The sequence below is a fragment of the Podarcis pityusensis genome, assembly GCF_964106645.2.
Source record: "Podarcis pityusensis genome assembly, chromosome: 17".
Classification (NCBI taxonomy): domain Eukaryota; kingdom Metazoa; phylum Chordata; class Lepidosauria; order Squamata; family Lacertidae; genus Podarcis; species Podarcis pityusensis.
The window spans coordinates 8014976-8041045 of NC_138042.1; the positions used below are offsets into that span (position 1 = coordinate 8014976).

General features: G+C 47.2%; 1 protein-coding gene and 1 long non-coding RNA gene across 2 annotated transcripts in view; one reads left to right on the plus strand and one right to left on the minus strand.

Annotated features, from left to right (window-relative positions):
• The first annotated feature begins 422 nt into the window (after nt 1-422).
• On the plus strand, nt 423-1450 carry LOC308467020. Its single transcript, XR_013981088.1, has 2 exons — nt 423-530; nt 926-1450. It is a non-coding gene; the product is annotated as an uncharacterized lncRNA (long non-coding RNA).
• Nucleotides 1451-3481: 2031 nt separating this feature from the next.
• The window catches only part of LOC308466940 (phospholipid phosphatase 3-like), a 40538-nt gene continuing 17949 nt past the window's right edge, over nt 3482-26070 (minus strand). Inside the window, exons 2-6 of the mRNA XM_080988302.1 lie at nt 22085-22242; nt 20060-20340; nt 14763-14820; nt 7357-7533; nt 3482-4388 (exon numbers count right to left, since the gene is read on the minus strand). Of these exons, the coding sequence (XP_080844428.1) occupies nt 4287-4388; nt 7357-7533; nt 14763-14820; nt 20060-20340; nt 22085-22242 (776 nt within the window). The 3' untranslated portion in view covers nt 3482-4286. The remainder of the gene's footprint in view (nt 4389-7356; nt 7534-14762; nt 14821-20059; nt 20341-22084; nt 22243-26070) is intronic.

Here is a 26070-nt window from a genome sequence, read left to right on the forward strand (position 1 = left end):
CCTGCTAATAAACAGCCAAGTTGCAGAGGGCCAGAACACACACTCCTTCCTTCTGGTGGACGCATATACAGTCATTTACCACAACCGCGTTATATGTTTAAATAGGTAGCAAAATGCCTGACCTAACGGCCAAGTGTGCTAAGTCGGGGGGGGGGCAGTTTTGGCTGTCCAGATGCTGAACTACAGCTGCCATAATCCCTGGCCATTGGCCACACATGCTGGGGCTGATGGAGGTTGTAGTTCAGCGACATTTGGATGGCGGGCCAAAGGTTCCCCATCCCTTCGCTAGGTGATAAACCTGCTCCAGAGTGGCAGCACTTCAGATTGCAGAGGGAATCTCTCTGAATGCTACTTCACAAACAGCCTCCCCACCTCCTCCTTTTGGATGAGGGATGAGTCGAGAATGAACGTGAAGCTCAGCGGTAGGAATGCCAAAGTTGGGTTCTTGTTACATGGAGCCAGAGTGCTCCTGCTCTGAGAAAAAGAAAACAAGCTCATTTCCCCTCTGTTTGTGGAACAATCCTGATACAGTGGTGCCGCGCAAGATGAAAAGAATCCGTTCCGCGAGTCTCTTCGTCTTGCGGGTTTTTTCGTCTTGCGAAGCAAGCCCATTAGCGGTTTAGCGGATTAGCGCTACAGTATTAGCGGCTTAGCGGATCAGCTGATAAGTGGCTTAGCGATCAGCTGATAAGCGGCTTAAAGATCAGCTGATAAGCGGCTTAGCCGATCAGCTGATAAGCGGTTTAGCGGCTTGGGAAAAAGGGGGGGGAGGAAAAAACCCCCGCAGGAACTCGCAAGACATTTTCGTCTTGCGAAGCAAGCACATAGGAAATTCGTTTTGCGAAGCACCTCCAAAACGGAAAACCCTTTCATCTAGCGGGTTTTCCGTCTTGTGAGGCATTCGTCTTGCGGGGCACCACTGTAGTTACAGTTGCCCAGTGTCTCTGGTTTTTTTTATTTCCCTCCTCACCTTTAGGGCTGAACATTATATGCAGTTGGCACAGGACTGCTGAGAAATGGCAGCACTGTCGCTCTTTCAGACCGGCCAACTTTACTAAGCCTCTGAGCAAGCTGCTGTCTCAAAGCCGGCTCTCCTGCCATGATGGCAGTTTTGTATATCACTCTCCTCTCCCCCAGAAAGCTACATGGGCTGCCCTCGGTTTGGTTCTGAGCTTGTACTCATCCTTACCAAACAGTTACTTTCAGCTACTCCTCTGAGGCTGGCTGCCCTTGAAAGTTCAAACTCAGCAAAAGTCAGTCCTTAATGCTACCCAAGACCAGGAGCACCCACATGGCAGGTCTCAAGACCCCTCCTAGTCCAGCCAACTGAACACAGGTGTAACATTTTGAACTCTGAGGATGCCTGGACGGAGAACAGAAAGGTGTGTCTGTGTCTCTCGTACCTACAGGACCGCCTCTTCCAGTATGCCCTGCGGAGGACCTTAAGGTCCATATATAGCAACACCCTAGAGGTCCCGGGCCCTAAGGAAGTCAGATTAGCCTCAACCAGAGCCAGGGCCTTTTCAACTCTGGCTCCGGCCTGGTGGAACGCTCTGTCTCATGAGACCAGGGCCCTGCAGGAACTGATTTCTTTCCGCAGAGCCTGTAAGACAGAGTTGTTCTGCCTGGCCTTTGGCTTGGAATCAACTTGATCCCCTCCTCATCTTTCCTCTTTCCTCCTGTGATGGACCTCCTATTTGGGGACTCCCTTGGCTTTTTTCTGGCCCACGTAGGACCAGTCTGGATAGCTGGCCTTGGTGAAGATTTGACGTTTTCATCCCCAAAAAGTTTTTGATTTGAGTTTCTACTGAAATGAGGCTGCATTTTAATATTGTATTTTAATCTTGTTTTTAAGTTGTATTTTAATCAATTGTTTTTATACCTGGTGTTAGCCGCCCTGAGCCTTGTCTTGGCTGGGGAGGGTGGGGTATAAATAACATTTATTATTATTACTATTAAATCAGCCTTCTTGCATCCCTTACTCTACCCAGTTTTGTCTCTGGCTCCTGCCCTCCACTGGCATTTTACCCTCAGGATGGAATGGGGCCCTTGGACCAGGAACATCCCCTACCCATGACCTACGATGAATTTGTCAGTCCCAAATGAGCAGCAGAAAAGAGGCCCATCTACTCCCATCAACCCGTGAGCTGCGTTTGGCTTTGAGAGGCCTCAACCCTTTAGAGCACACTCTCCTCCACAGCCGTCCAGAACAGCCGCTTCACTTGGCTCCCAAGAGATCTTTCCTCTGCTCTGGCTGGATGGAAAACTCCCAGAGTGTTATCAAAATGATCAAAAGTAGGGGGTCCATGGCTTGGCTTTTGAAAAACAGGCGGGCCACAGTATTTAGCTAATTAGGAACCACTGAACTAGACCAGTGACAAGTCAGCCTTTGAGAGAAGTTTGCCTCCAGCAAAGTCCAAAAGTCTGAAGCAGTGGACACACACAAATGGCGCTTCAGTACAAGCAGGCAAACATTGGTAATGGTGGACAAACGGTCTTTGAGGGGAACTGATCTGCCATTTTCCTTCTCACTCAGGAACCCCAGACAAATTGCTGAAGAGTCCTGGGGATCCCCCAGAACACATCAGAGGCAACAGCAACCCAGTGACCCATTCCACTTTTTCCAACAATGCATGTGAACAGAAGCAAACCAGTTGAGCTTGAACTGCATCCAGCACTTAAAAGATTGCTACAATCCTGTGTCTGGTTATACAAGTTTCAGGCTGCTGATTTCAGTGGAACCAAGCCTCTAAAACTGGGTTCAACATCACAGCTTATAAGAGGTAGCTGCAAGCTTTTTTTTTTTTTAGCATTACAGTGATCCCCCATTATATGATTCTATGTGTAAGGTTGCATTCCTTGCCTTAGCAGCAAGGAAGATCATGCACAGATACTGCTCTGTTTCCTGCTTATTTCTCAACCCCTTTTAACCCATGTCCCCTGCTTTCAGCCAACATAAAAACCCCACAGAACCCTTCAAACCTGGCTCCTGTAATTCTTTCATTTGAAATTTCACAACTTTTAGTTTTTTACTCACATTGTAACATATATATTTTTGGAAACACTCACCCCCCCCCCTCATAGCCCCTCAGGAGGGGATGCCTTGCTGGCTGAGAAACACAAACTTATTTCCTCATCGCTCCTTAGGATCCAATCCAGCTTTATACTGTAATCCTGCCTATAGCATTTATCCTCAAAACAACTGCATTATTGGTGTGATTTCAAAGAAAGGTGTGACTGGATAGGAAAGGGAAAGGGTTTGAAACTTCACAACCATAAGAACTAAACGACCACTTTTTGTTTTGAGTGAAAGGTAAAATATCTCAGGAACTCATTCTGTATCAGGTACCAAATCCTGCGCCAGCGGAATCACAGGATCCAAACGGCGCCGCCAGTGCTTTTGGAATCTCGTGCTCGGCTATGAGGGATGTTCTGAGGTCCATGCAGTCTCCCCTCCCGTAAGTCAGTTATTAATCTAGACGATTGTCAGTACCATTTATTACAAAAAAACACAACACGTTTCACATTATGGGGAGCGGAAGCGTTGGGTGGGGTGGAGGGTGGGAGGTATCTGGCAGCGTCAGGGTGCCCTGGTATGAACTTGCAGGTCCTCCACGGTTTTCCAGGCACTGTCCTCCCAACTCCACCCCCCAAGCCTGTGGTTCATTCCTTCATGAATATGCTTCTGCAAGACACATCGCTTGGCCTTTCAAGCAGCTGAGAGACATCACTAGCGCAGCAGAGACTGGATTCTCAAGGAGCCACTAGCCTTTCTCCTAGCAACGCAGCCCGAGTGCATAATGTTTCAAGGGTGAGATCATCCCAGTACTAGAGAGGAGGAAGGGCAGATCTTCCTGTGTTGAAAAAATAAAATAAGATGGGGGATTTCCTTCTCTTGAGAATATCATCTAAAAGGAAACCCAAAGTGGCAGCAGTGATGGATCCTTTGATAGAGGGAAAGTTCATAAAGGAGTGGTCTCAAGTGTACAAACCCAAAGGGAAAACAAGAGTGCCCTGTCCATCATTGGGAAGACAGAGGGATCTCTGGCACAGAGGTGCCCTAACAGCCTTTCCCTCTTCTTGGTGCTCCCAGCAGCTGGTGCAGCAGTGGATGTTGGCATGGCAGTGAGCAAAAGCTCCCTAGTGGCCCCTAGCAAGGTGGCAAGGCAGTGGCTGCCCAGACTGGCGCCGATGCGGGCAGCGAGTGCCAAGCAACTGGCGCAACAGTTCAAGGCTCCTGTAGTCAGCCAAACAACAGTGCGTCTCTGACCCCCAGCAAACATGCCCTAGCAATCGGTGTGGCAGTCTGAACTGGGAGTGTCCAAGGCGACTGGCGGCAGGTGGCGAGGCTGGTGCTTGCAGTGAAACATGCTGGATACATGGAAGGCCTGAAAACGGAGAGAAGAGAAAGAGGGCGTCAGAGATAGCAAGGCCCACCCAATACCCTCTCTCTTTTTTTTTTTTTTTTAAGAATATTTATTCCAATTTTGAGATTACAAAAAAAGAAAAAGGTAGAAAAGGAAGAACAAATCACATACATCTTACACAGAAAAAGAACAATACAAGGAAAAATACAAAAAAAAAATCACAATAGAAAAATAACAAAAAATCAAATTAAGCCTTTAAAGCCGTTTTCCCATTTACTTATTTCCGTGACTTCCTCTCACCTCTCTGCTCTGTACTCCAATTTGAATTGTATCTCCAGCAAATCCTTCTAACTTTCTTTTCATTTACTTATTTTAACATTCGAAAATATTTAATTCTCCTCTATCTTTATTTTACACTTCATATTTACTTATTCCATTATACTCTGTCTGCCAATACGGTCTAATATTCTTCTCCAACCTTTTCTAACATTCTTTTATATTACAATATTTCTGAAGATATATTTTAAATTTTTTCCAATCTTCTTCCATCGACCCTTCTTCTTGACCACCCAATACCCTCTCAAGAGGTAGGTAGCTGCAGAAGGAGCAGGCACAGCACACAACTTTGCCAGTCCTGACTGAACATAGAATCTCATGAAGGCAGCCTCTCCCAACCTGGTGAGCTGGAGATAATTTTGACTTCCATCCCGCTTGACCAAAGGCCGTGCCGGCTGGGGCTGTTGGAAGTTGTGGCCAGGGCTGGATTGAGGTTTGATGAGGCCCTAAGCTACTGAAGGTAATGGGGCCCTGTATATGTCCAGCTGTCCTTTGTCAACAACAAATTTTTGCTGTTTTTTGTGTTGAATATATGCTATATGGTAATTTATGGACCTAATAGGTATCTAAAGCCATTTGCACATGTTGCCATGCAACCAGTCCATGCAGAATGGAGGCACCCTAAATTTAGAAGACATCTGAAGGCAGCCCTGTTCTGGGAAGTTTTTAATGTGTGACATTTTAATGTATTTTTAATCTTTGTTGGAAGCCGCCCAGAGTGGCTGGAGAAACCCAGCCAGATGGGCAGGGTACAAATTATTATTATTATTATTATTATTATTATTACAGAAATGAGTGATATTTTAGGGAGAAGGGTAGCAGGCAGGGCTCATTACTTACATTGTAGGAGCCAACACAACACAAAACACTTGTTGCTGTATGTAGGTTTTATTTTATTTGTTTTTTATCTTATATTTTGGAAATGAACATCCAGGTTTTTCCCCCTTTAAATATTTTGGGGTCCCCCAAGAGAGTGGGGCCCTAAGCTATAGCTTGTTTAGCTTATACGTAAATCCGGCACTGGTCGCAGACTACTTCACTACAGAACCTGGTCATTTTTCAAAGGATATCCTCACTGCCGAGCCCATGGAAGGCCTGGCTAAGAGTTTTCAATGCAGCGGTCATAATAATGAACTGTTTTACAGGCCTGTCCACAACACACACGGCGTTAAGGAACAGGGCATCCTTCCATGGCTCTCTACTTTTCCTTTTAGAAATTAAACATTGCCCCTACCCTCCCTTGACATCAGTTTAGGCACAAAAAACATTTCAAAGGTTCATGTCATCAATCCCATTACACTAGTGAGCCACGTACGTGTTCTGTGTGCATAATTCTTCGCTGCTCACTATCAACATTAAGAACCCATTCCTCCTTCACAGCGAGGGATAAGATTACTGAGCTAAGATTCCTTGATTCTATTCCCTGCTCCTAGGAATCTCAGCTCCGGGGTTCAACATACTTCCTTGAATGGAGGCTGATGGGTGGAGCTGGGATCCCAATAGCCAGGGTAGGAAATTGAAGGATTTCCTCCCGGCCGCCTGCACACAATGCTAGCAAGGGTGTGCCCATCCTTAGTTATTTCCTGGCGGCTCACACCAAACCCCTGCTCCCTTCATCTGAGTGGATTTTTCTGCATCACTTAGTATAACACGCAACACAACCTGCCAAGCATTGCAACCACAGAGCTTCTTGCAACTTTATAGAAAAAGGGGGAAGCAAAGGAAAGCCAGAACAATCAGAGATTAAGGGCATTTTCCCCTACAAGAAAAAGCTAATGTGTTTGGGGCACTTTAGTTTAGAAAAAAGAAGACAGAAGGTGACAGCATATTGAAATTTATGAAATGATGGATTAGAGCTTCTCTCTTCTCAATACTAGAACTCATTCAGGGTCACTCAAAGAAGCTAGCAGGTTACAAGCAAGGAATCTTCATTCCTGGGTTCTGCATAAACATTTTGGCACAAGCCATATCTGACTCAATTTGCTGCCACAAGATGTGGGCATGGCTCCTGGCTTGTCCAGCTTTAAAAAGGGAATAAACAAATCCCTCTTGGGCATGTCTGTTACTGGCTATTTGCCATCATAGCTGAATCAACCCTCCATGTTCAGAGGCAGTCTATCCCTGAATATGTGTTTCTGGTAGACAAATCGTGGAGAGGCCTTGTTGCCTTCAGGCTCTTATTGGGGGCTTCCTGGAGGTATGTGGTTGCCCTTCCCACTCCTGTAAACAGGCGACTTTTTCTTAACGTTTCCTAACAGAAATGCAACGTAAGTGTTCTTAATGCATAAACAAATACAGTTTGCCAGAAACACCAATCCCCACAGCGAGAACTAGAAGCAGGCTTGGTTAGGAATGCTTTGCCTTCGTACGAGTGCCGAAAAGTCACACAGAACTGAACTTTGGTTGCAGAATTTCACTCCCAAAGAATCTCAACTCACTTGCTTAAAATGGTTTTCTCCCCTCTGATGAGGAGGAGCTGCTAAGTAAGATTTGCAGAGCAGTCAGAAGGTGGGGATTCCGCATCTCCAGATCTCTCTCTCTCTCTCTCTCTCTCTCTCTCTCTCTCTCTCTCTCAAACCTCAACAGGGAGCGACACTCTCCTCCCCCCAAAAGACAAGAGAAAGGGTCAGCTAAGGGCAGAATCAGAACTCACCACCCAGCAAGCCACAAGTGCCCCCTGCAGCAGCCCCACAACCACATCAGACGGATGGTGCCGGTAGTCAGAGATGCGGGTCAGTCCTGTGTACAATGCTAGCATCAGCAGCACAAACTGGACCAATGGACGTAGCAGTCGAGCTCCTCGCCACGTGAAGCGGGCCTGCAAGTAAAACTGGGGGAAGAAGAGGCAGAAAAAAGCTGTTAGCACAGAGAACTTCTGAGGGAAGTTTTGCCAATCTGTTTAGATCAGGGGTCAGCAAACTTTTTCAGCAGGGGGTTGGTCCACTGTCCCTCAGAACTTGTGGGGGGGCAGACTATATTTTGAGGAAAAAACACATGAACGGATTCCTATGCCCCACAAATAACCCAGAGATGCATTTTAAATAAAAACACACGATCTACTCATGTAAAAACACGCTGATTCCTGGACCGTTCATGGGCCAGATTGAGAAGGTGATTGGGCCGGATCCAGCCCCCGAGCCTTAGTTTGCCTACCCATGGTTTAGACACATCTTGAACCTTGAGACATCAGCCAGAGACCTACAAGGACCCCAGTCCATTGGAAACAACAGGCCCTATCTAACACCAAGTAAATTGGCAAAAATGTATAAATCTAAATCAAATAAGTGTTGGAAATGTAAAGAGAAAGAAGGTTCTTTTTATCATATGTGGTGGTCTTGTAGTAAGGTTAAAGCTTACTGGGAAATGATATATAATGAATTGAAAAGGATGTTCAAAATAACATTTGTAAAAAACCCCAGAAGCTTTTCTTTTGGGAATTATAGGGACAGAACTACCTAAACTGTATAGAAACTTATTCATGTATGCCACTACAGTGGCAAGAATGCTACTCGCCCCAAAATGGAAAGAAGCAGAAGTCACAGCAAAGGAAGAATGGATACAAAAACTTATGGAATACGCAGAAACGGTGGAACTTACCGGAAGAATAAGAAATCAAGATAACAAACTTTTTATAAAAGAATGGAAGTGGTTTATTGAATATTTACAGATAAATTAGAAACAGAAAAGAACATTGGCAGAATTATTGTAACAACCTACATTTTTATAAGAGTATATATTTAAAATAGATTAATAAATGAGCAAATTAAGTTAATTAGGATATGCAGAAGATATTAAAAAGAAATTTAAGGAACCGCAGAAAGAGGGGGAAGGAAGTCAAGTTCTGAAATGTTAAAATGATTGTGAATTAAGTGAAATGTATAAGCCTGAAAAGCATTTTTTTAAAAGGAAAACAACAGAAGCATGCAAAGGGAAGGATCAGGCTCCTGAATACAGAAGGGGAGTGGGACATTAGGGCGTTTAGTAAGGGAAGGTGGAGATATTCAACCTACAATGTACGGGTAAATTACAGAGCAGCAGCCCCACTAATCTGCTGCAGCAAAGCCAGCAAAGAATTTGGTGGCCCCTCAAAGGATAACAAGCTTATGGTGGCTTAAGCTTCCCTAGGTAAAGAGAGCAAAAGGCAGGGAGCGAGCGCTGCAACGTAGGGAGAGTGAAGATTTGCACTGGGGAGGCCCCCGTTCAGATCCCCACTCAGCCATGAATCTCATTGGATGACCTTGGGCTGGTCAGTACCTCTCTGCCAAACCTAGCTCCCAGGGCCGCAGCACAGATAAAAGGAGACAGCCCATGCATTTGCTGTCCTGAGCTGTCAGAAGGAAGGGCAAGAGAGACAACTGCCTGCTTCATTGTTTCAGATGTACAGTGGTACCTCGCAAGACGAATGCCTCGCAAGACAAAAAACTCGCTAGACGAAAGGGTTTTTTGAGCTGCTTCGCAAGACGATTTTCCCTATGGGCTTGCTTCGCAAGACGGAAACGTCTTGCAAGTTTGTTTCCTTTTTCTTAACACCGTTAATACAGTTGCGACTTGACTTCGAGGAGCAACTCATAGAACGCGGTGTGGTAGCCTTTTTTGAGGTTTTTAAAGACTTTGGTGATTTTTGAAGCTTTTCCAAAACTTTCCCGACACCGTGCTTCGCAAGACGAAAAAAATCGCAAGACGACAAAACTCGCGGAACGAATTAATTTCGTCTTGCAAGGCACCACTGTACGGTGAATCTGTTTTCTTGGTGTGTTCCTTTGACTCTCACCTTGCAAAACTGATCTCCTACTCGACTTTGTGTGCGCACATGTATAGATGTGCATATATTCCGGTATACAGTGGAACCTCGATTTTTGAGTGTCTCGGAAGCTGAACGATTCAGAATATGAACACTGAAAACCTGGAAGTAATTGCTTCTGTTTTTGAACGCACCTCGGAAGTCAAATGGCTTCCACTGCGTGTTTTTCCATTTTTTAAATGGATTTTGCCAGCCGCCCACTGAACCTCGGTTTTCACAAACGTGGGTGGCTGAAGATATTTCATTGGGCAAGGGAGGATACCTATAGCTCTCCAGATTTTGCTGAACTACAGTTCCCATAATCTCTGATAACTAGCTATTAAGGCTGGGGCTGGTGTGAGTTATAGTCCAAGAAGATTGGTTTTTCTTTTGTTATTATATATATTTTGGGGTTTTTATATTGTAAACCACCCTGTGATTGTCAGATGAAGGGCAGTACAATGGTACCTCGGGTTAAGTACTTAATTCGTTCCGCAGGTCCGTTCTTAACCTGAAACTGTTCTTAACCTGAAGCACCGCTTTAGCTAATGGGGCCTCCCGCTGCGCCGCCAGAGCCCGATTTCTGTTCTTATCCTGAAGCAAAGTGCCCTGAAGCACTATTTCTGGGTTGGAAGGGTAACTAGAAGCGTATGTAACCTGAAGCGTATGTATACAGGTACCACTGTATAGAAATAGAATACCGTACTTTTCCGTCTATAAGACGCCCCTATTTTTTGGCACTGAAATTTCAGAAAATGGGAGATGGCAAAAAGTTGTTGAGCTTTTTTAAGGGAGGAATGCCGAAAATTGCTCACCTGCACGCATTGCTAAATCTGCCTCCCATCTGTCCACGCACTGGCAGAAGCTGCCAATCGCCCACCCAATTACCGCAGCATCGGCCAATCAACACCACCCATTGATGCAGCAACCAATAAGACATACAATAGCCGCTCACAGACACGGCAGCAACCAATCTAACGTCCACCCTATGCACTACCTATGTATAAGACAACTCCTACTTTTTAGCATGATTTTTAAGGGAAAAAATCCAGTCTTATACACCGAAAGGGGACGCGGGTGGCACTGTGGGTTAAACCACAGAGCCTAGGACTTGCTGATCAGAAGGTCGGCAGTTCGAATCCCCGCGACGGGGTGAGCTCCTGTTGCTCGGTCCCTGCTCCTGCCAACCTAGCAGTTCGAAAGCACGTCAAAGTGCAAGTAGATAAATAGGTACCACTCCGGCAGGAAGGTAAACGGCGTTTCCGTGCGCTGCTGCTCTGGTTCGCCAGAAGCGGCTTAGTAATGCTGGCCACATGACCCAGAAGCTGTACGCCAGCTCCCTCAGCCAATAAAGCAAGATGAGCGCCGCAACCCCAGAGTTGCCCGCGACTGGACCTAATGGTCAGAGGTCCCTTTACCTTTTATACACCGAAAAGTACGGTAAGTTTTTGCACCCTGTCATAGGGAAGCAATTTTGTTTTTTCTGTTGAGGACCCCATTCCCTTGGAGGTAATCTTGTCCTAGCTGCATGCTGGTGAGGAGAATGGTCAGAATCAAAGTTGTGCAGGACCACTTCTTCCTCACTCCCCTTCCCTCTAACAACACCTACATGAAAACAGGCCGCAGGCTGGATTAAATTAGGCTAAAGACCATGCGTGGCCCAGGAGCCGCAGGCTGCCCACATCTGTTTCAGGGAAACCAGACAGCCAGACAGGTCCTGTGTCTCCATCTCCATCTCGCTTCCTCCTCTCAGCCACTCCCTGTTTCCAGACTAATCTCCCACAGGGGAAGTGTCCCTGTTAGGTTGACAGGCAAATCTCTCTTCTAAATATAGGAGAGTAAAGCATGACAGATTCTCAGAAGCCACAACAACAACAAAAATAATAATAATAAACAAACAAAATAAAAATAGCCAAACTGGGAATAGGAGGCACAAACCAAAGCCCCAAAGACTCTGGAGTCCCATTTTGGTCTCGCATGGTCTTTCTGAAGCCCTAGTGGCAGTTTCTCACAAGTCACTGAGGCTGCACTGTGCCCTTCTTTGCTTTGCAACTGAAAAGCTCACAGGAGCCTGCAAATCCACATCTGCTAAGCCTTTAAGCCCAAGCCCTCAAGGAGGAGATATTAATCTACGTCTTCCGCATTTCATAACAGGAAATTGCCGTAGAGAAAGGTATGTCTGCTGACTCCAGTAACTTCACCTGGAGCCAAAATTCCTGGTGCCCATCCACTTCCATCTGAATCATGCACATTCCACTTTCTTCCCAGAGCCTAGTATAAATGCACATATCCTCCAACATTTCACAGAAGAAAAGAGGGATCCAGGTGTGTATGTATAAGATAATTTATACAAGGTCTACTCTCAAACACCACTGCATGAGCCCTCCCCCTGCCAGGTGCAAACGAAACCATAGACATCCCTGGAGGTTCTCTTCCATTGCTGCACTAATTTACTCTCTGGTAGACAGCCCTGCACCAATTCAAAAGCAAAGAGGGTGCTTGGTTTTTTGATTAAGGAAAAACCAGACTAACATCAATTTAGGACAATTAGGTTTTCAACAGCCCAGAATGAACCAGGCACATGAAATGGCATAGCACAGTGCTTTGGTGTTAACATGTGCGTGGATTTACTTATTCAAGCACTAGAAACGACTTCGGTATCAATTAGTTTATTTATATGCAAAGAACAACCAAAGACTGCACATACCCTTTCCATGGCTCCCAGTACATTTCTGAGCACAATTCAAAGTGTTGGTGCTGAACTTTAAAGCCCTAAAAGGCCTTGGCCTAGTATACCTGAAGGAGCGTCTCCACCCCCATCACTCAGCCCAGACACTGAGGTCCAGCTCCGAGGGCCTTCTGGCGGTTCCCTCCCTGCGAGAAGTTACAGGGAACCAGGCAGAGGGTCTTCTCAGTAGTGGTGCCTGCCCTGTGGAATACTCTCCCTTCAGATGTCAAGGAAACAAACAACTATCTGACTTTTAAAAGGCATCTGAAGGCAACCCTGTTTAGGGAAGTTTTAAATTTTTGATGTTTTATTGCTTTTTAATTATTACAGTAATACCTCTGTGAACGTCCACCTCGTCTAGTGTCCATTCCGGTGAACGTCCGCAGCAAACCTGGAAGTTCCGGAACGGGTTACTTCCTGGTTTGCTGCTCGCGCATGCGCAGAAGCGCTAAATCGTGTTTCGTGCATGCGCAGAAGTACAAACTGCTCCACGTGCACGCTCAGACGTGGCGCTTTGCCCTGCATCCTTTTCAGCTAGCGGCTGGGGCTCCCCAGAGTGGCTGAGGAAACCCAGCCAGATGGGAAGGGTATGTAGGTATAAATAAATACTATTTCACAAGTGGATAAAAAGGTGATAAAAGGACCATAGAAAAGGCGCCTTGAAAGTCTCTTGGTTTTCCCTTCTCTATGGTGCCACTACAAAAAACCCACCTCACTTCCCTTGATGGACTCACCCAGAGCAAGATCTGAAGGTTTGGGCAGGTAAAAGCAGGTTTTAGAAACCCAAGGGACAGGTCTAAAACCTGAACAAACCTAACATTAGCCACTAATACGTAATTGAAGAGGTATCTCCAAAATACCCTCAAAAGGGGCAGTGACTCACCAGGACCAGCCAGGTACCGGATGGGGGGGGGGGGGCAGTCGCTGGTCAGCAAGTGGAACGTGTTAGTATAAAATGTTGCTATTTTCACTTCCAACCTCTTTATCTGCTTACAAGCCCTCTCATTTCATCTAATCAATATGAAGACCGTTTCATTATAATTTCAGTAGCAGCAGAACCCCCCCCCCCCAAAAAAAATATTTAGGAACAAAACACAGCTGTAATGTAAGAAAACATGGCTGATAAAACCAACACTTCTCCTGTTCAACTGGGGGGGGGGGGGACCTGTGACCCTCCAGCTGTTGTGGGAAAACAACTCCCATCATCCCTAAAGCACTGGTCAGGCTGGCAGGGGATGGTGGGAACCCAAATCCGTTAGGAGGCCCACTGTTTTCCCCATTTCTGTCTTAATGCTTCTACTTCTTTAACATTCAATTTTAGATTGTTTGGTCAGCTGTGGAAATTAGCTGCCCCAGCCAGACACCTTTTCCTTCCTCAGTGGAAAAGCTCCAGAGATTCTTGGAAGCCTTTCCTGGCTTGGAGTCAGACTCTTCCTTCCATGGATTTTTCTCATCCCAACTATATTTACCCTGCAAACTTAATCAGAGTTTTATATCAGTTTTTGCTGGAATGGTCTCCCTGCAGCACCTTAGGAGTTGTAGCTTGGTGAGGATGGAAAGTTTTGTGTTCGAGATCCCCCTCCAAACTATAATTCCTGATGTTGTCTGGGTGGAGGGAATAACTCTTAAACCAATTGAAGTTTGGGGTTGGGAGGTGCCCCATAAACCAAGGATCATTGGGTATACTTGAAGAGCACCCTCCTTCTGCTCCTCCTCTGGGAAGGAGTGGAAAGCCCCTGCAAGATTTCTAGGCAACCAAAGTCCAGGAGCAAAGTTAAATTTATTTCTTTTTATACTGATGTGACCACATTGGTAGCTTCTTACTTAAAGGCGGTATATAAACGATTTTAATAAACAAATACAAATAACATGTAAATTCACAGTTAAGGGAATGCAGAAAAGGGCCTTCAAGAAGATGCTTTGGAGAACGAAGACTTCTCCAAGAGTCTATATTTCCAAATTATTTCCCCACCAGTCTGTGGAATTTTCTGGTACAGTGGTACCTTGGTTCTCGAACGGCTTAGTTGTCGAACAAATCGGCTCCTGAACACCGCAAACCCAGAAGTAAGTGTTTTGGTGTGCGAACGTTTTTCAGGAAGCTCTTGCAGCCAATCTGAAGCTGCGCCCTGGTTTTTGAACGGTTTTGGGAGTTGAACAGACTCCCAGAACAGATTAAGTTTGCAAACCAAGGTACCACTGTACCCAGCATGGGCTGCTAGGTAGAGCTCTCAGGTCTCATTCGCTCACCTGTGAGCATCCGAAACAAACTTGGCGGAGGCTGCTCTGCACGACAAACTATCCACATGAAGCAGCTCCTCATATGCATCGCCTATTTTCACCATACCCATGTCAATATTTCCTGGAATTATGCAGGAAGCAGCTCAGACCGATGGCACGAAGCTGCTGCTCTGAACAGCTGTGTTTCCTGTGGACAGTGACACAGCTGCTTGCACGGTGAATCAGACCCCCTTTTACCCTGTGGCTCACAAGGTGGCCCACAACACAACCACCCGAAGACCTTCCACACCTAAAACTGCGCATAGGGACTTACCACCAGGTACATCATGGTATACATGGCAAAGGAGGCATGGCCGGAGTAGAATGACTTCCTGGAAGAGAAAATGGTTGCTTTGTTAGAAAGAACAGAGAATGCAGTCTGCTAGATTATTAAGGCAGAGGATTTCTGCTCACAGATCATGACAATGCAGTTCCTGTAACCTATTTACAACACTGTTCCTTCAGACACTTCTCATACCACCTATGCAAAGAAGCTTCCCTCTGTTCGATTCCTACTTCCTAGCAGTAGGGTTCAAATGAGAAGAAGAAGAAGAAGAAGAGTTTGGATTTGATATCCCGCTTTATCACTATCCGAAGGCGTCTCAAAGTGGCTAACAATCTCCTTTCCCTTCCTCCTCCCCCACAACAAACACTCTGTGAGGTGAGTGGGGCTGAGAGACTTCAAAGAAGTGTGACTAGCGCAAGGTCACCCAGCAGCTGCATGTGGAGGAGCAGAGATGCGAACCCGGTTCCCCAGATTACGAGTCCACCACTCTTAACCACTACACCACACTGTTGGGCAACAGCTTGGGTAAGTCGCACTGAGGTAAATGCAATCTAACCCATTCATTTCAACAAGACCAAGATATCCCGGATATTAACTGTGTGGTGACCCAGGTTCAATGAAGTGGTTAAAGTGTTGGACAAGGGAAGGAGAGCCCCTCCCCCCTCCCAAATCTGTACTCAGCCATGATGCTCACTGCATGAGTTTGGGCCAGGTGCTCTCCCTCTTGCAAGGAAGACCACCTTGAGCTCCTTGGCAGAAAGGCGGGATATACAGTGGTACCTTGGTTCTCAAACACCTTGGTACTCAAACAACTTGGAACCCAAACACTGCAAACCCAGAAGTAAGTGTTCCGGTTTGCGAACTTTTTTCAGATGCCAAATGTGCTTCGTTTTGAGAGCCACACTTCCGTTTAGAGTGTTACGCTGAGGTCTGTCTGTTTTTGCTATTTATTTTGTGTTTTTGTGGTTCTTTTTGTGTGTGTGTGACTGTGTGGAACCCAGTTCAGCTCCTGATTGACTGATTGATTGTGTGACTGCAGTACGTTGTTTAATGCTTTCATTTTATGGATCAATGGTCTCGTTAGATAGTGAAATTCATGTTAAATTGCTGTTTTAGGGGTTGTTTTTAAAAGTCTGGAACGGCCCCAACAGATTAATTCATTTTGCATTACTTTTTATGGGAAAGTGCACCTTGGTTTTGGAACAGACTTCCAGAACAGATTAAGTTTGAGAACCAAGGTACCACTATACTTGTAACAAAAAAATAAAATTAAATAGTCTTTGGTTAAGGTGTGAAAGCTAGACACCTAGGTCTTTGGGTTTTAGATCAACGGTGACTAGTGACAAGATTCTATGTTACAATGTGCACATTGTTTTTTGTAAGGGATGCCGAACTTTGACCCAGCTTCTCTTCCCGACATCTCTCTGTTCCTTTGAGGGTGAATGACCTCAGCCAGCTGATAACAAACCTACATAAAATCCCTATTGGAGCCTTGGCAGGGAGAAAAGGGGCTGGGAAGGAGGTGAATTACAGGCGAGGGAGGGCTTTACACTCCCAACTGCCTGTGTCCCTTTAGCTTTTAAAATCAAAACCCTCATCTCACCTTCTAAACATTCGATGCACCCCAGGCTTCAACACACAGGCCTGCTCCCATCAAGTCTACTCTGGACTGGATAAGCTCTCTCTATCCCAATTACCGTATTTTTTGCTCTATAAGACTCACTTTTTCCCTCCTAAAAAGTAAGGGGAAATGTGTGTGCGTCTTATGGAGCGAATGCAGGCTGCACAGCTATCACAGAAGCCAGAACAGCAAGAGGGATTGCTGCTTTCACTGTGCAGCGATCCCTCTTGCTGTTCTGGCTTCTGAGATTCAGAATATTTTTTTTCTTGTTTTCCTCCTCCAAAAACTAGGTGCGTCTTGTGGTCTGGTGCGTCTTATAGAGCGAAAAATCCGGTATACCTGTTGCCTCTTCAGCCTTGATGCATCCATCTCACTTGAATCCCTCCAGAACTAAGAGAATAAACGTAAATACCAGGCCTTGCCATTTTGGAGATTGGGGTGCGTCTGTTGCCTCAGCTCTATCCAAAGCAGGCCAGTTCACAGAAGAAATGTAAAATATACTACAGGATGGGCTGGCCTGAGCCCACCTGTCCCTAGAAGTAAACCTACATTAGGAAGGAGCCACTGTCTAGTTATATTTTATTGACAACACGCTGAATATTAGAACCCACGTCATCCAATGAAGTTGAACAGTGGGAGATTCAGGAATCAATGGAAATGTTTCTTTCCACAGTGTTAAAAGTACAGCTGTACTGGAAGTCGAATGGAATCTGTTCCGGAAGTCTGTTCGACTTCCAAAACGTTTGGAAACCAAAGCACAGCTTCTGATTGGCTGTAGGAAGCTCCTGCAGCCAACCAGAAGCTGTGGAAGCCCCATCAGACGCTCGGCATCCAAAAAATAGTTGGCAAACCAGAACAGTCACTTCTGGGCTTGCGGCGTTCGGGAACCAAAATGTTTGGGAACTAATCTGTTCCAAAACCAAGGTACAGTCATACCTTGGGTTACAAACGCTGCGGGTTGCGCGTTTTCGGGTTGCAGACTGTGCCGAACCCGGAAGTACCCAAACGGGTTACTTCTGGGTTTCGGCGCTCGCGCATGCGCAGAAACACAAAATGATGTCACATGCAGAAGCGCCGAATCGTGTCACGCACGCGCACAGATACAGCGCTTAGGGCTGCGAACTCTGTGGGTTGCGAATGTGCCTCCCACACGGAGCACCTTCGCAACCTGAGCTACGACTGCACAACTGTATATGATTTTGTTACCACAAATGACAATGATGGCTGCCAACTTGGACAACTTTAAAAGGGGATTAGACAAATCCTTGGAAGAAAAGGCTATAAATGTTGGCTATATACCTGCCTACAGGATGAGAGTAGTGGGGATCAGTGCCAGTGGAAATGACAGGGAGCAAATCGTGTGATCCCAGATTTCCCTACCCCTTTGGCTCAAAATGACAGCATGGGGCATACCTGCCAGAGTTCACCTGCTACTTTACAGCACTTCTAATGCACCCCAAAATCTTGCTGCCCCCATGACTGCTTGGATTACATGCATTGCCAGGCTGGCTCTGGTCCCAGGAGAGCATGAGAGCAGCACAGGTGGGTCAAAGTCAAGGCCCAACTTGTTCAGCTTCCAAACTCAGTTTCCAAACACCGACTCAGATATCTCTGAGTAGATAAGAAATAGGGCATAGAAGTGACAGCCCTTCTCTCACATTTGTCTCCCACACCTGGCACTCAACGCTGATAGTTTTGGCACGTAGCTGCCAGGTTTCCTATTTCTCATTCTCCGGATTATCCTGTCTAATGCAACAGAATCTTTCCCCTTCCCAGATCTTGAGATGGTAGCCAGATATTCTGGCACCAAGTGTCCCTGTGAGCCATAACTCATGACTTCAACTCCCTCCCTCCCCTTAACTGAGACCTGCAAAGAATGACTTGTGCTAAATTCCATTGAGTTCCCCAGTAACTCCCCCTTTGGTTGGAATTGACATTTAAAATCCTCAACTGTTTGGGACCAGGTAGTTTGAAAAGACAGCTGGCACCTGTATGAACCTGCCTGGATCAGGTTCGGAGGCCCTGCTCACGGGCCCACCATATGACTCAATTAGATTGGGAGGCAGTAGAGACAGGGCCTTTTCAGTGGTTGCCCCATTTCTGTGGAACTCTTTCTCGTGGGATACACACTTGACTCAATCATCACTGGCTTTTCAGTGGGCCTTGAAAATCTGCTTATTTTAATCTGCTTTTAACTAAGATGCTGGGCCATTAAAAAAACAATAATAATTGTTGAAGCCACTGCTGATTTTGCTTTATTTTCAACTGGCTTTATTACATAGCTACTGTGCTATATAATATTTCAGACTGCTTTAAGTTTATTAACAGAATATATATTTTAACTTTTGTTTTTTCTATAGGAGCCGCCTTTGGAGAGCCCTGCCCTGAAAGATGGCACAGAAATATTTGAAATAAATAAATACAGTGGTGCCCCGCAAGACTAATGCCTCGCAAGACGAAAAACCCGCTAGACGAAAGGGTTTTCCGTTTTTCGATGCGCTTCGCAAGACGAATTTCCCTATGGGCTTGCTAACAGCCTTTTAGCCGCTAAGCTGCTAAGCCTTTAATAGCCGCTAAACCGCTAATAGCGCTAATCCGCTAATAGGGTTGCTTCGCAAGACGAAAAAACCGCTAGACGAAGAGACTCGCGGAACGGATTATTTTCGTCTTGCGAGGCACCACTGTAGAACTAGCTGTCCCAGCTGTAGCAGAGAGGTCATGATGAGCATATCCCAGTCCCTGGAATGTATGTTATAGACTTATGCTAGCTTCTACTCATCTCCTTGAAAGTCCCAACCTTGCTCCTCCCATCTCCTTTGCCTTTCAGAATCTGGTAACCCCTTACTTAGATTACTGCTATGTGTTATACATGGGGCTGCCCATGAAGTTGGTTCAGAAATTACAGCTGGTGCAGAATTCAGCAGCCCGGATAAGACAATTTGAGCATATTACACCAATAATGGCCCAACTGCCCTGGCTGCAAATTAGTTTCTGTGCCCAATTCAAAGAAATAGCAGGCTTTTGGCTTGCAAATTTTTGTGGCGCCAAAATCTGGTACCCCCACATTTTGCCTTCTGTTCTACGTCATTGTTGTGGGGGGCCCTGTGGCACCCAGTGTGGGTGAACTGGTTGCACTCCCCTAAATCTGCCTCTGATTCAAAGTGCTGGCTTTGACCTAAAAGCCTTAAATGGCTGAGGAGGCGCTGTGGTCTAAACCACTGAGCCTCTGGGGCTTGTCAATCAGAAGGTCAGCAGTTTGAATCCCCGTGACGGGGTGAGCTCCCGTTATTCTGTGCCAGCTCCTGCCAACCTAGCAGATTGAAAGCATGCCAGTGCAAGTAGATAAATTGGTACCGCTGCAGCGGGAAGGTAAACGGTTTTTCCGTGCACTCTGGTTTCCATCTCGGTGTCCCGTTGTGCCAGAAGCAGTTTAGTCCTGCTGGCCACATGACCCGGAAAGCTGTCTGTGGACAAACGCCGGCTCCCTCGGCCTGCAAGCCAGATGAGCACCACAACACCGTAGTCACCTTTGACTGGACTTAACTGTCCAGGGGTTTTTTACCTTTTTATTTATTGCCTCTTCCCAGCTGAACTGACCCAGACCCTACGATCATCATCAGAAGGACATCTCTCTTTGAGAGAGAGGAGACGTCACCATACACACCTAGCTTCTTTCTCCTCTGAGGGGCCACCAGTGCAGATGTAGTCCTCCAGGTATCCAGCAGAGCAGTTGATGTGAGCAAAGTCAGGCCTGCAGGCGGCCAGGAAGTGTGGACGGAGGCGGCCCACAGCAACCTTGGCCATGTTGGTTAGTGACTGGCCCACAGTGCAGCCAAAGAGGAAGGCCCCAATCTCCTTGTAGAGGGCAGCCACGTAACGGTTGGAGACTATGGAGCGTGAGCTGTGGGGCAGGCTGTACACACGGCAGCTTTCGCCCAGGGTGATCTGCATTGGAAAGAAAGAAAGAAAAAGAAGAGTTTGGATTTGATATCCCACTTTATCACTACCCGAAGGAGTCTCAAAGCGGCTAACAATCTCCTTTTCCCTTCCTCCACCACAACAAACACTCTGTGAAGTGAGTGAGGCTGAGAGACTTCAGAGAAGTGTGACTAGCCCAAGGTCACCCAGCAGCTGCATGTGGAGGAGCGGGGAAGCGAACCCGGTTCACCAGATTATGAGTCTACCGCTCTTAACCACTACACCACACTGGCTCTGAACAGAGAAGGCAGCCCAGCTACAAGCAATTCCAGCGCTGGCAGCGGGGCACATTTCTTAATGGTGAGTGGAGATTCACACTGTCACAGCCATCAGGAAGCTGCCACTGGGCTAGCCAATCAGAACCAAAGGAAAGAAAAAATTTACTGAACCTAGCAAATTGGTTCCATGGGCTTCCCAGAGAACAGCTTCCACACTAGCCAAATCAAAAATGAATATGGCTGGGAGGAAACTTTTCTCTTTGAACTAAGTTTGGCTACAGTGCTGGAGAAAGGGTTGCATGTGTCAGGTTTCAGAGACTCATCTTCCTCTCCCCCCCTTTGGCAGTAGATAAGCAGAACACAGTGAAAGGAGTCTCTTACCAGTTAGAAATTTTAATGATCATAAAGGTAAAGGGACCCCTGACCATTAGGTCCAGTAGTGGCCGACTCTGGGGTTGCGGCGCTCATCTCGCTTTATTGGCCGAGGGAGCTGGCGCACAGCTACCGGGTCATGTGGCCAGCATGACTAAGCCGCTTCTGGCGAACCAGAGCAGCGCATGGAAACGGCGTTTACCTTCCCGCTGGAGCGGTACCTATTTATCTACTTGCACTTTGATGTGCTTTTGAACTGCTAGGTTGGCAGGAGCAGGGACCGAGCAATGGGAGCTCACCCCATCGTGGGGATTCGAACCGCCAACCTTCTGATCAGCAAGTCCTAGGCTCTGTGGTTTAACCCACAGCACCACCTGCATCTTTTTAATGATCATAGCGAGAGAACAAATAATCCATTTCCTAGGAATGAAGGTGCTCCCAATTAAGGGTTACACCCACTTCCTCCCTAGTCACCCACGTCACTACCATGCCTTGTAACCTGATCTCGCAACCACCGCGCTTTCTGAGCAGCCGCCTTATCTGCTCTCCTTGACCTTGGGTTGAGTGGACGGACACTTTCCAGAAAAAGTGAGTCTGTTAACTCTCTCTCTCCCAGTGCTTCTTCTCCTAGCTGTTCCCCATCCAGTACTTCCCAGCTTCTGCCTTCTGTACTATCCCTCTGCCAACCACTGTTCCAAATCTATACTGTCCCACTGCTCCTGGGAAGATTCAGGATCCATTCCTCCTCAAGTGCAGCCTCCTCAGCATGGCCCCTGACAGCATGCTGCATGAAATGGAGTTGGAGAGTCATCTGTGCTGGAGGAAAACAGAAGAAGGGCTCCTGCAAGGAACCGTAAGGGAATATTGTGTGGCATCAGGATACAGGTGATGTGATGTTCTAGAAGGGGGTCTGGTGGGGAGAGGGGAGAGGGTTTTGTATACCCTGAGCTCTTCAGAGGAACCTGGGGTGGAAAGGCATGCAATAAATGCATGCAAGAAGACAAATCAGCAAAATACTATGGTCGGGTGGGTGGTGTTTTGCTGCCAGGAACAAGGCATGGAACAGGATGTTAAAGGACAAAAGGGCACGGTTCCCTCCCTCATTCCCCTGAAAGACTCACCACTAGACAGGCAATTAGGATTCCCACGGAGATGAGCACAGAGTCGCTGACGGTCTCAGCCCGCTGCAGTGGGTACCTGATGCTGCTGTCGTTGCAGAAGAAGCCGCGGCGCATAGGGGAAACGAGGCCAACCTCGCAGATGAAGAACGGAATGGATGCTGCAGCCAAGGAAGCGGGCAAGAGAAAGAGCAAGTCAGGGAGAGGGAAGGGTTCTGAGATCCACAGCTGTGGTGGCCAAGGCTGGAGGCCGAGGGCTGAGCAGGGACCGCAAAGCCCAGCGTTTTGCAGATTACAGATCTACCTACCTACCTATGTAATGCTAGTCCCCAGCATCCCATCTGTCTCGCCAGAGCGGTTATCTCCTGCTTGGACTCTGCAATGCGCTCTATGTGGGGCTACCTTTGAAGGTGACCCGAAACTACAACTGATCCAGAATGCTGCAGCTAGACTGGTGACTGGGAGTGGCCGCCGAGACCATATAACACCGGTCTTGAAAGATCTACATTGGCTCCCAGTATGTTTCCAAGCACAATTCAAAGTGTTAGTGCTGACCTTTAAAGCCCTAAATGGCCACGGCCCAGTATACCTGAAGGAGAATCTCCACTCCCATCATTCAGCTCAAACACTGAGGTCCAGCTCTGAGGGCCTTCTTGGTATTGGCGCCCTCCCTTCAGATGTTAAGGAAATAAACAACTATCTGACTTTTAGAAGACATCTGAAGGCAGCTCTGTTTAGGGAAGTTTTTAATGTTTGATGTTTTATTGCATTTATTAATTTTTTTTTATTATTATTATTATTATTATTATTATTATTATTATTATGTTGGGAGCCGCCCAGGTGGGCGGGGTATAAATAATAAATTATAATAATATTATTATTATCCTACTGTAAAGATAAAGGGACCCCTGACCGTTAGGTCCAGTCGTGGACGACTCTGGGGTTGTGGCACTCATCTCGCTTTACTGGCCAAGGGAGCCGGCGTTTGTCCACAGCTTCCGGGTCATGTGGCCAGCAGGACTAAGCCGCTTCTAGCAAACCAGAGCAGTGCACGGAAACACCGTTTGCCTTCCTGCCAAAGTGGTACCTATTTATCTACTTGCACTGCATGCTTTCGAACTGCTAGGTTGGCAGGAGCAGGGACCGAGCAACGGGAGCTCACCCCCTCATGGGGATTTGAACCGCTAACCTAGGCGGCAAGCTCTAGGCTCTGTGGTTTAGACCATTATCCTACTGTAGCATGAGCAAAAGAACAGAGCCCAGGATGGAGCTATGCAAACCGGGGACTTGCTTGATTCTCAGTTGCTGGGGTCTCCAGGGAATCATAGAGTTGGAGCAGACCACAAGGATCATCTAGCGGCTTCTAGCCCAATCATCTGCAATGCAGGAATCTCTTTGAACCCACAACCTTGAGATAAAGGGTCTCGTGCTCTTCCAACAAAGCAGATTTAGCCCCAGTGGTTTGCAATTAGGAAGATTTTGGGAGGCAGCTGTGGGAAGGAAGCAGATTTGACTGACAGGAGTGAAATGGTCCACAAAAATAGGTTCTTCCACCCATTCCATCAAATTCCCTGGTAAGAAACAAGCGATGTCTGCCACACACTGGGGCTGGAATGTGAAACCATTGGAATGTGAAAGCCCTGGGGCAAACAAGGTGTTTCAGCCGCAGCTCTTTCTGCCCAAGAGCTTTGGCCCATGGGACACAATGTGTGTCATTTGTCCTAATTAACACTAGTGCCTTGGCATAACGAACTCCCCACCGCACCCTGAGGGATCACCAGTTACCACAAGCAGGGCTAGTATTGGTGCAACACTTAAGAACCCAGGAAGAACTGTTAGAAATTACCCCATTGGCTCATATACATGGCAAAAGCTTTCTCAATGCCAAACACCTACTTGACGTTTCCACATACACTGAAGATGATAGGCAACATTTGCTAGGACTTGCCGATCAGAAGGTCGGCAGTTCGAATCCCCGCGACGGGGTGAGCTCCCGTTGCTTGGTCCCTGCTCCTGCCAACCTAGCAGTTCGAAAGCACGTCAAAGTGCAAGTAGATAAATAGGTACCACTCTGGCGGGAAGGTAAACGGCGTTCGCCAAAAGCGGCTTAGTCATGCTGGCCACATGACCTGGAAGCTGTACGCCAGCTCCCTCGGCCAATAAAGTGAGATGAGTGCCGCGACCCCAGAGTCGGTCACAACTGGACCTAATGGTCAGGGGTCCCTTTACCTCCCTCATCTGGGATTCAGGGGTATACTGCCTATACTGTGGAGGTTCCATGTTGCTTTCATGGCAACAGACTCCTCCATGGATCTGCCTGGTGTAATGCTTGGTTTTCATAAAGCAACATTTGCAAGGGGAGCCCAAGTCTGCTTCTCTGCGGCACTTTCCATATCCCTCTGCAGTCTTGTGAATAAGCACACAAAATAACTAGCCTGCAAAAAATATTTACAAGCCTTTTAAGAGGTTAGCAGCCAGCAGGGAACAGCAGAAGCCCCCTTCCCTCCATGGTCGGCATGGAATCAAGAGGCCGGAAGTGGGAAATGCCTTTCAACAAGACGGAGATGGGGAGATGGTGGAAGAGCAATCTGTTTCTCCTCCATCAGCTTCCTTGATTATCATGCTAGCTGTGGGGGAAGAGGTTTTGCTTCCTCTGCAACTAGCATGGAAACCAAATGGACTGGCAGAGCAGGGACCTGCCGCACCTGCGGGAACACACTCCCTCCCTGGCATCAGTTGTCTGTTGCTGGAACTGTGAATTGGAAGTATAACCTCTGCTTGTGCATTTCAGTGGGTTATTGTAAAAAGGAAGGAAGGAAGGAAGGAAGTTGCAGCCCAACACATTTTGGGTCAAACCGTTCTTTGGGGACAATTCACATTCTTTATTCCTGCCACCAAGTAATGCTACTTTTTTTTGGCTTCCTACGTGGGGGACTTGGTAGCCCTTCAAGTTATTGTTGGACCTGAACTCCCATCAGCCTCAGCCCAGCTCAAGGACATGGGTAGGCAAACTAAGGCCCAGGGGCCAAATTCGGCCCAATCGCCTTCTAAATCCGGCCCGCGGATGGTCCAGGAATCAGCATGTTTTTACACGAGTAGAATGTGTCCTTTTATTTAAAATGCATCTCTGGGTTATTTGTGGGGCATAGGAATTCGTTCTTTTCCCCCCCCTTCCCGGCCCCCCACAAGGTCTGAGGGACAGTGAACCGGCCCCCTGCTGAAAAAGTTTGCTGACCCCTGCTCAAGGATGATGGCAGTTGTAGTCCAGCTACATCTGGAAGGCCCAAAGGCTCCCCAGCCATGCCCTAGTAACTGACTCTGACTCCACCTGCCAGATGGATGGGAGGGGATCAGCATGGGTGGAAAGGCCTTGCTTGGACCCCCCACCTACCAACATATAAGGCATGCAGACCCAACTCCCTTCTCAGCTACTGCATGGATGCTACAGATGGAAGGACAACACAACAAGAAGCAGTCATGAAACTGAGTCACTAGAGCAGTGGTTTTCAACCAGCGTGCCATGACACACTGGGGTGCCTTGAATGATGGTCAAGGGTGCCGCGGGCAACACTGGCCTCTGTCCCTCTTTTCTTCCCTCCCTCCCTCCTTTGATGCCCTCTTGCGTCTCTGCATCCCAAAGGCTGGGTTGGCTGTTTGTTGCAGCAGCTGTTTGTTGATATAAACTCTCCAGTGTGGTGTAGTGGTTAAGAGCAGTGGGCTCGTAATCTGGTGAACCAGGTTCGCTTCCCTGCTCCTCCACATGCATGGAGGAGCGGGGAAGTGAACCATTCATCACATGCATGGTGAATGGTGTCTCTGGGGCTGGCCAGGGGGTGCTTCCCAGGCCCCTGTGGGGCAGTGTGAGGAGGCACCTCTCTTTGGGGTGTGGGGGGTGGCAGCAGCTGCCCTGAGGACTCCCAAGGAGAGGGGAGAGGAGTGGAGGCTGAGGGAACCCTCCACAAGGAAGGGTGTTTGAAAAAGGGTGAGAG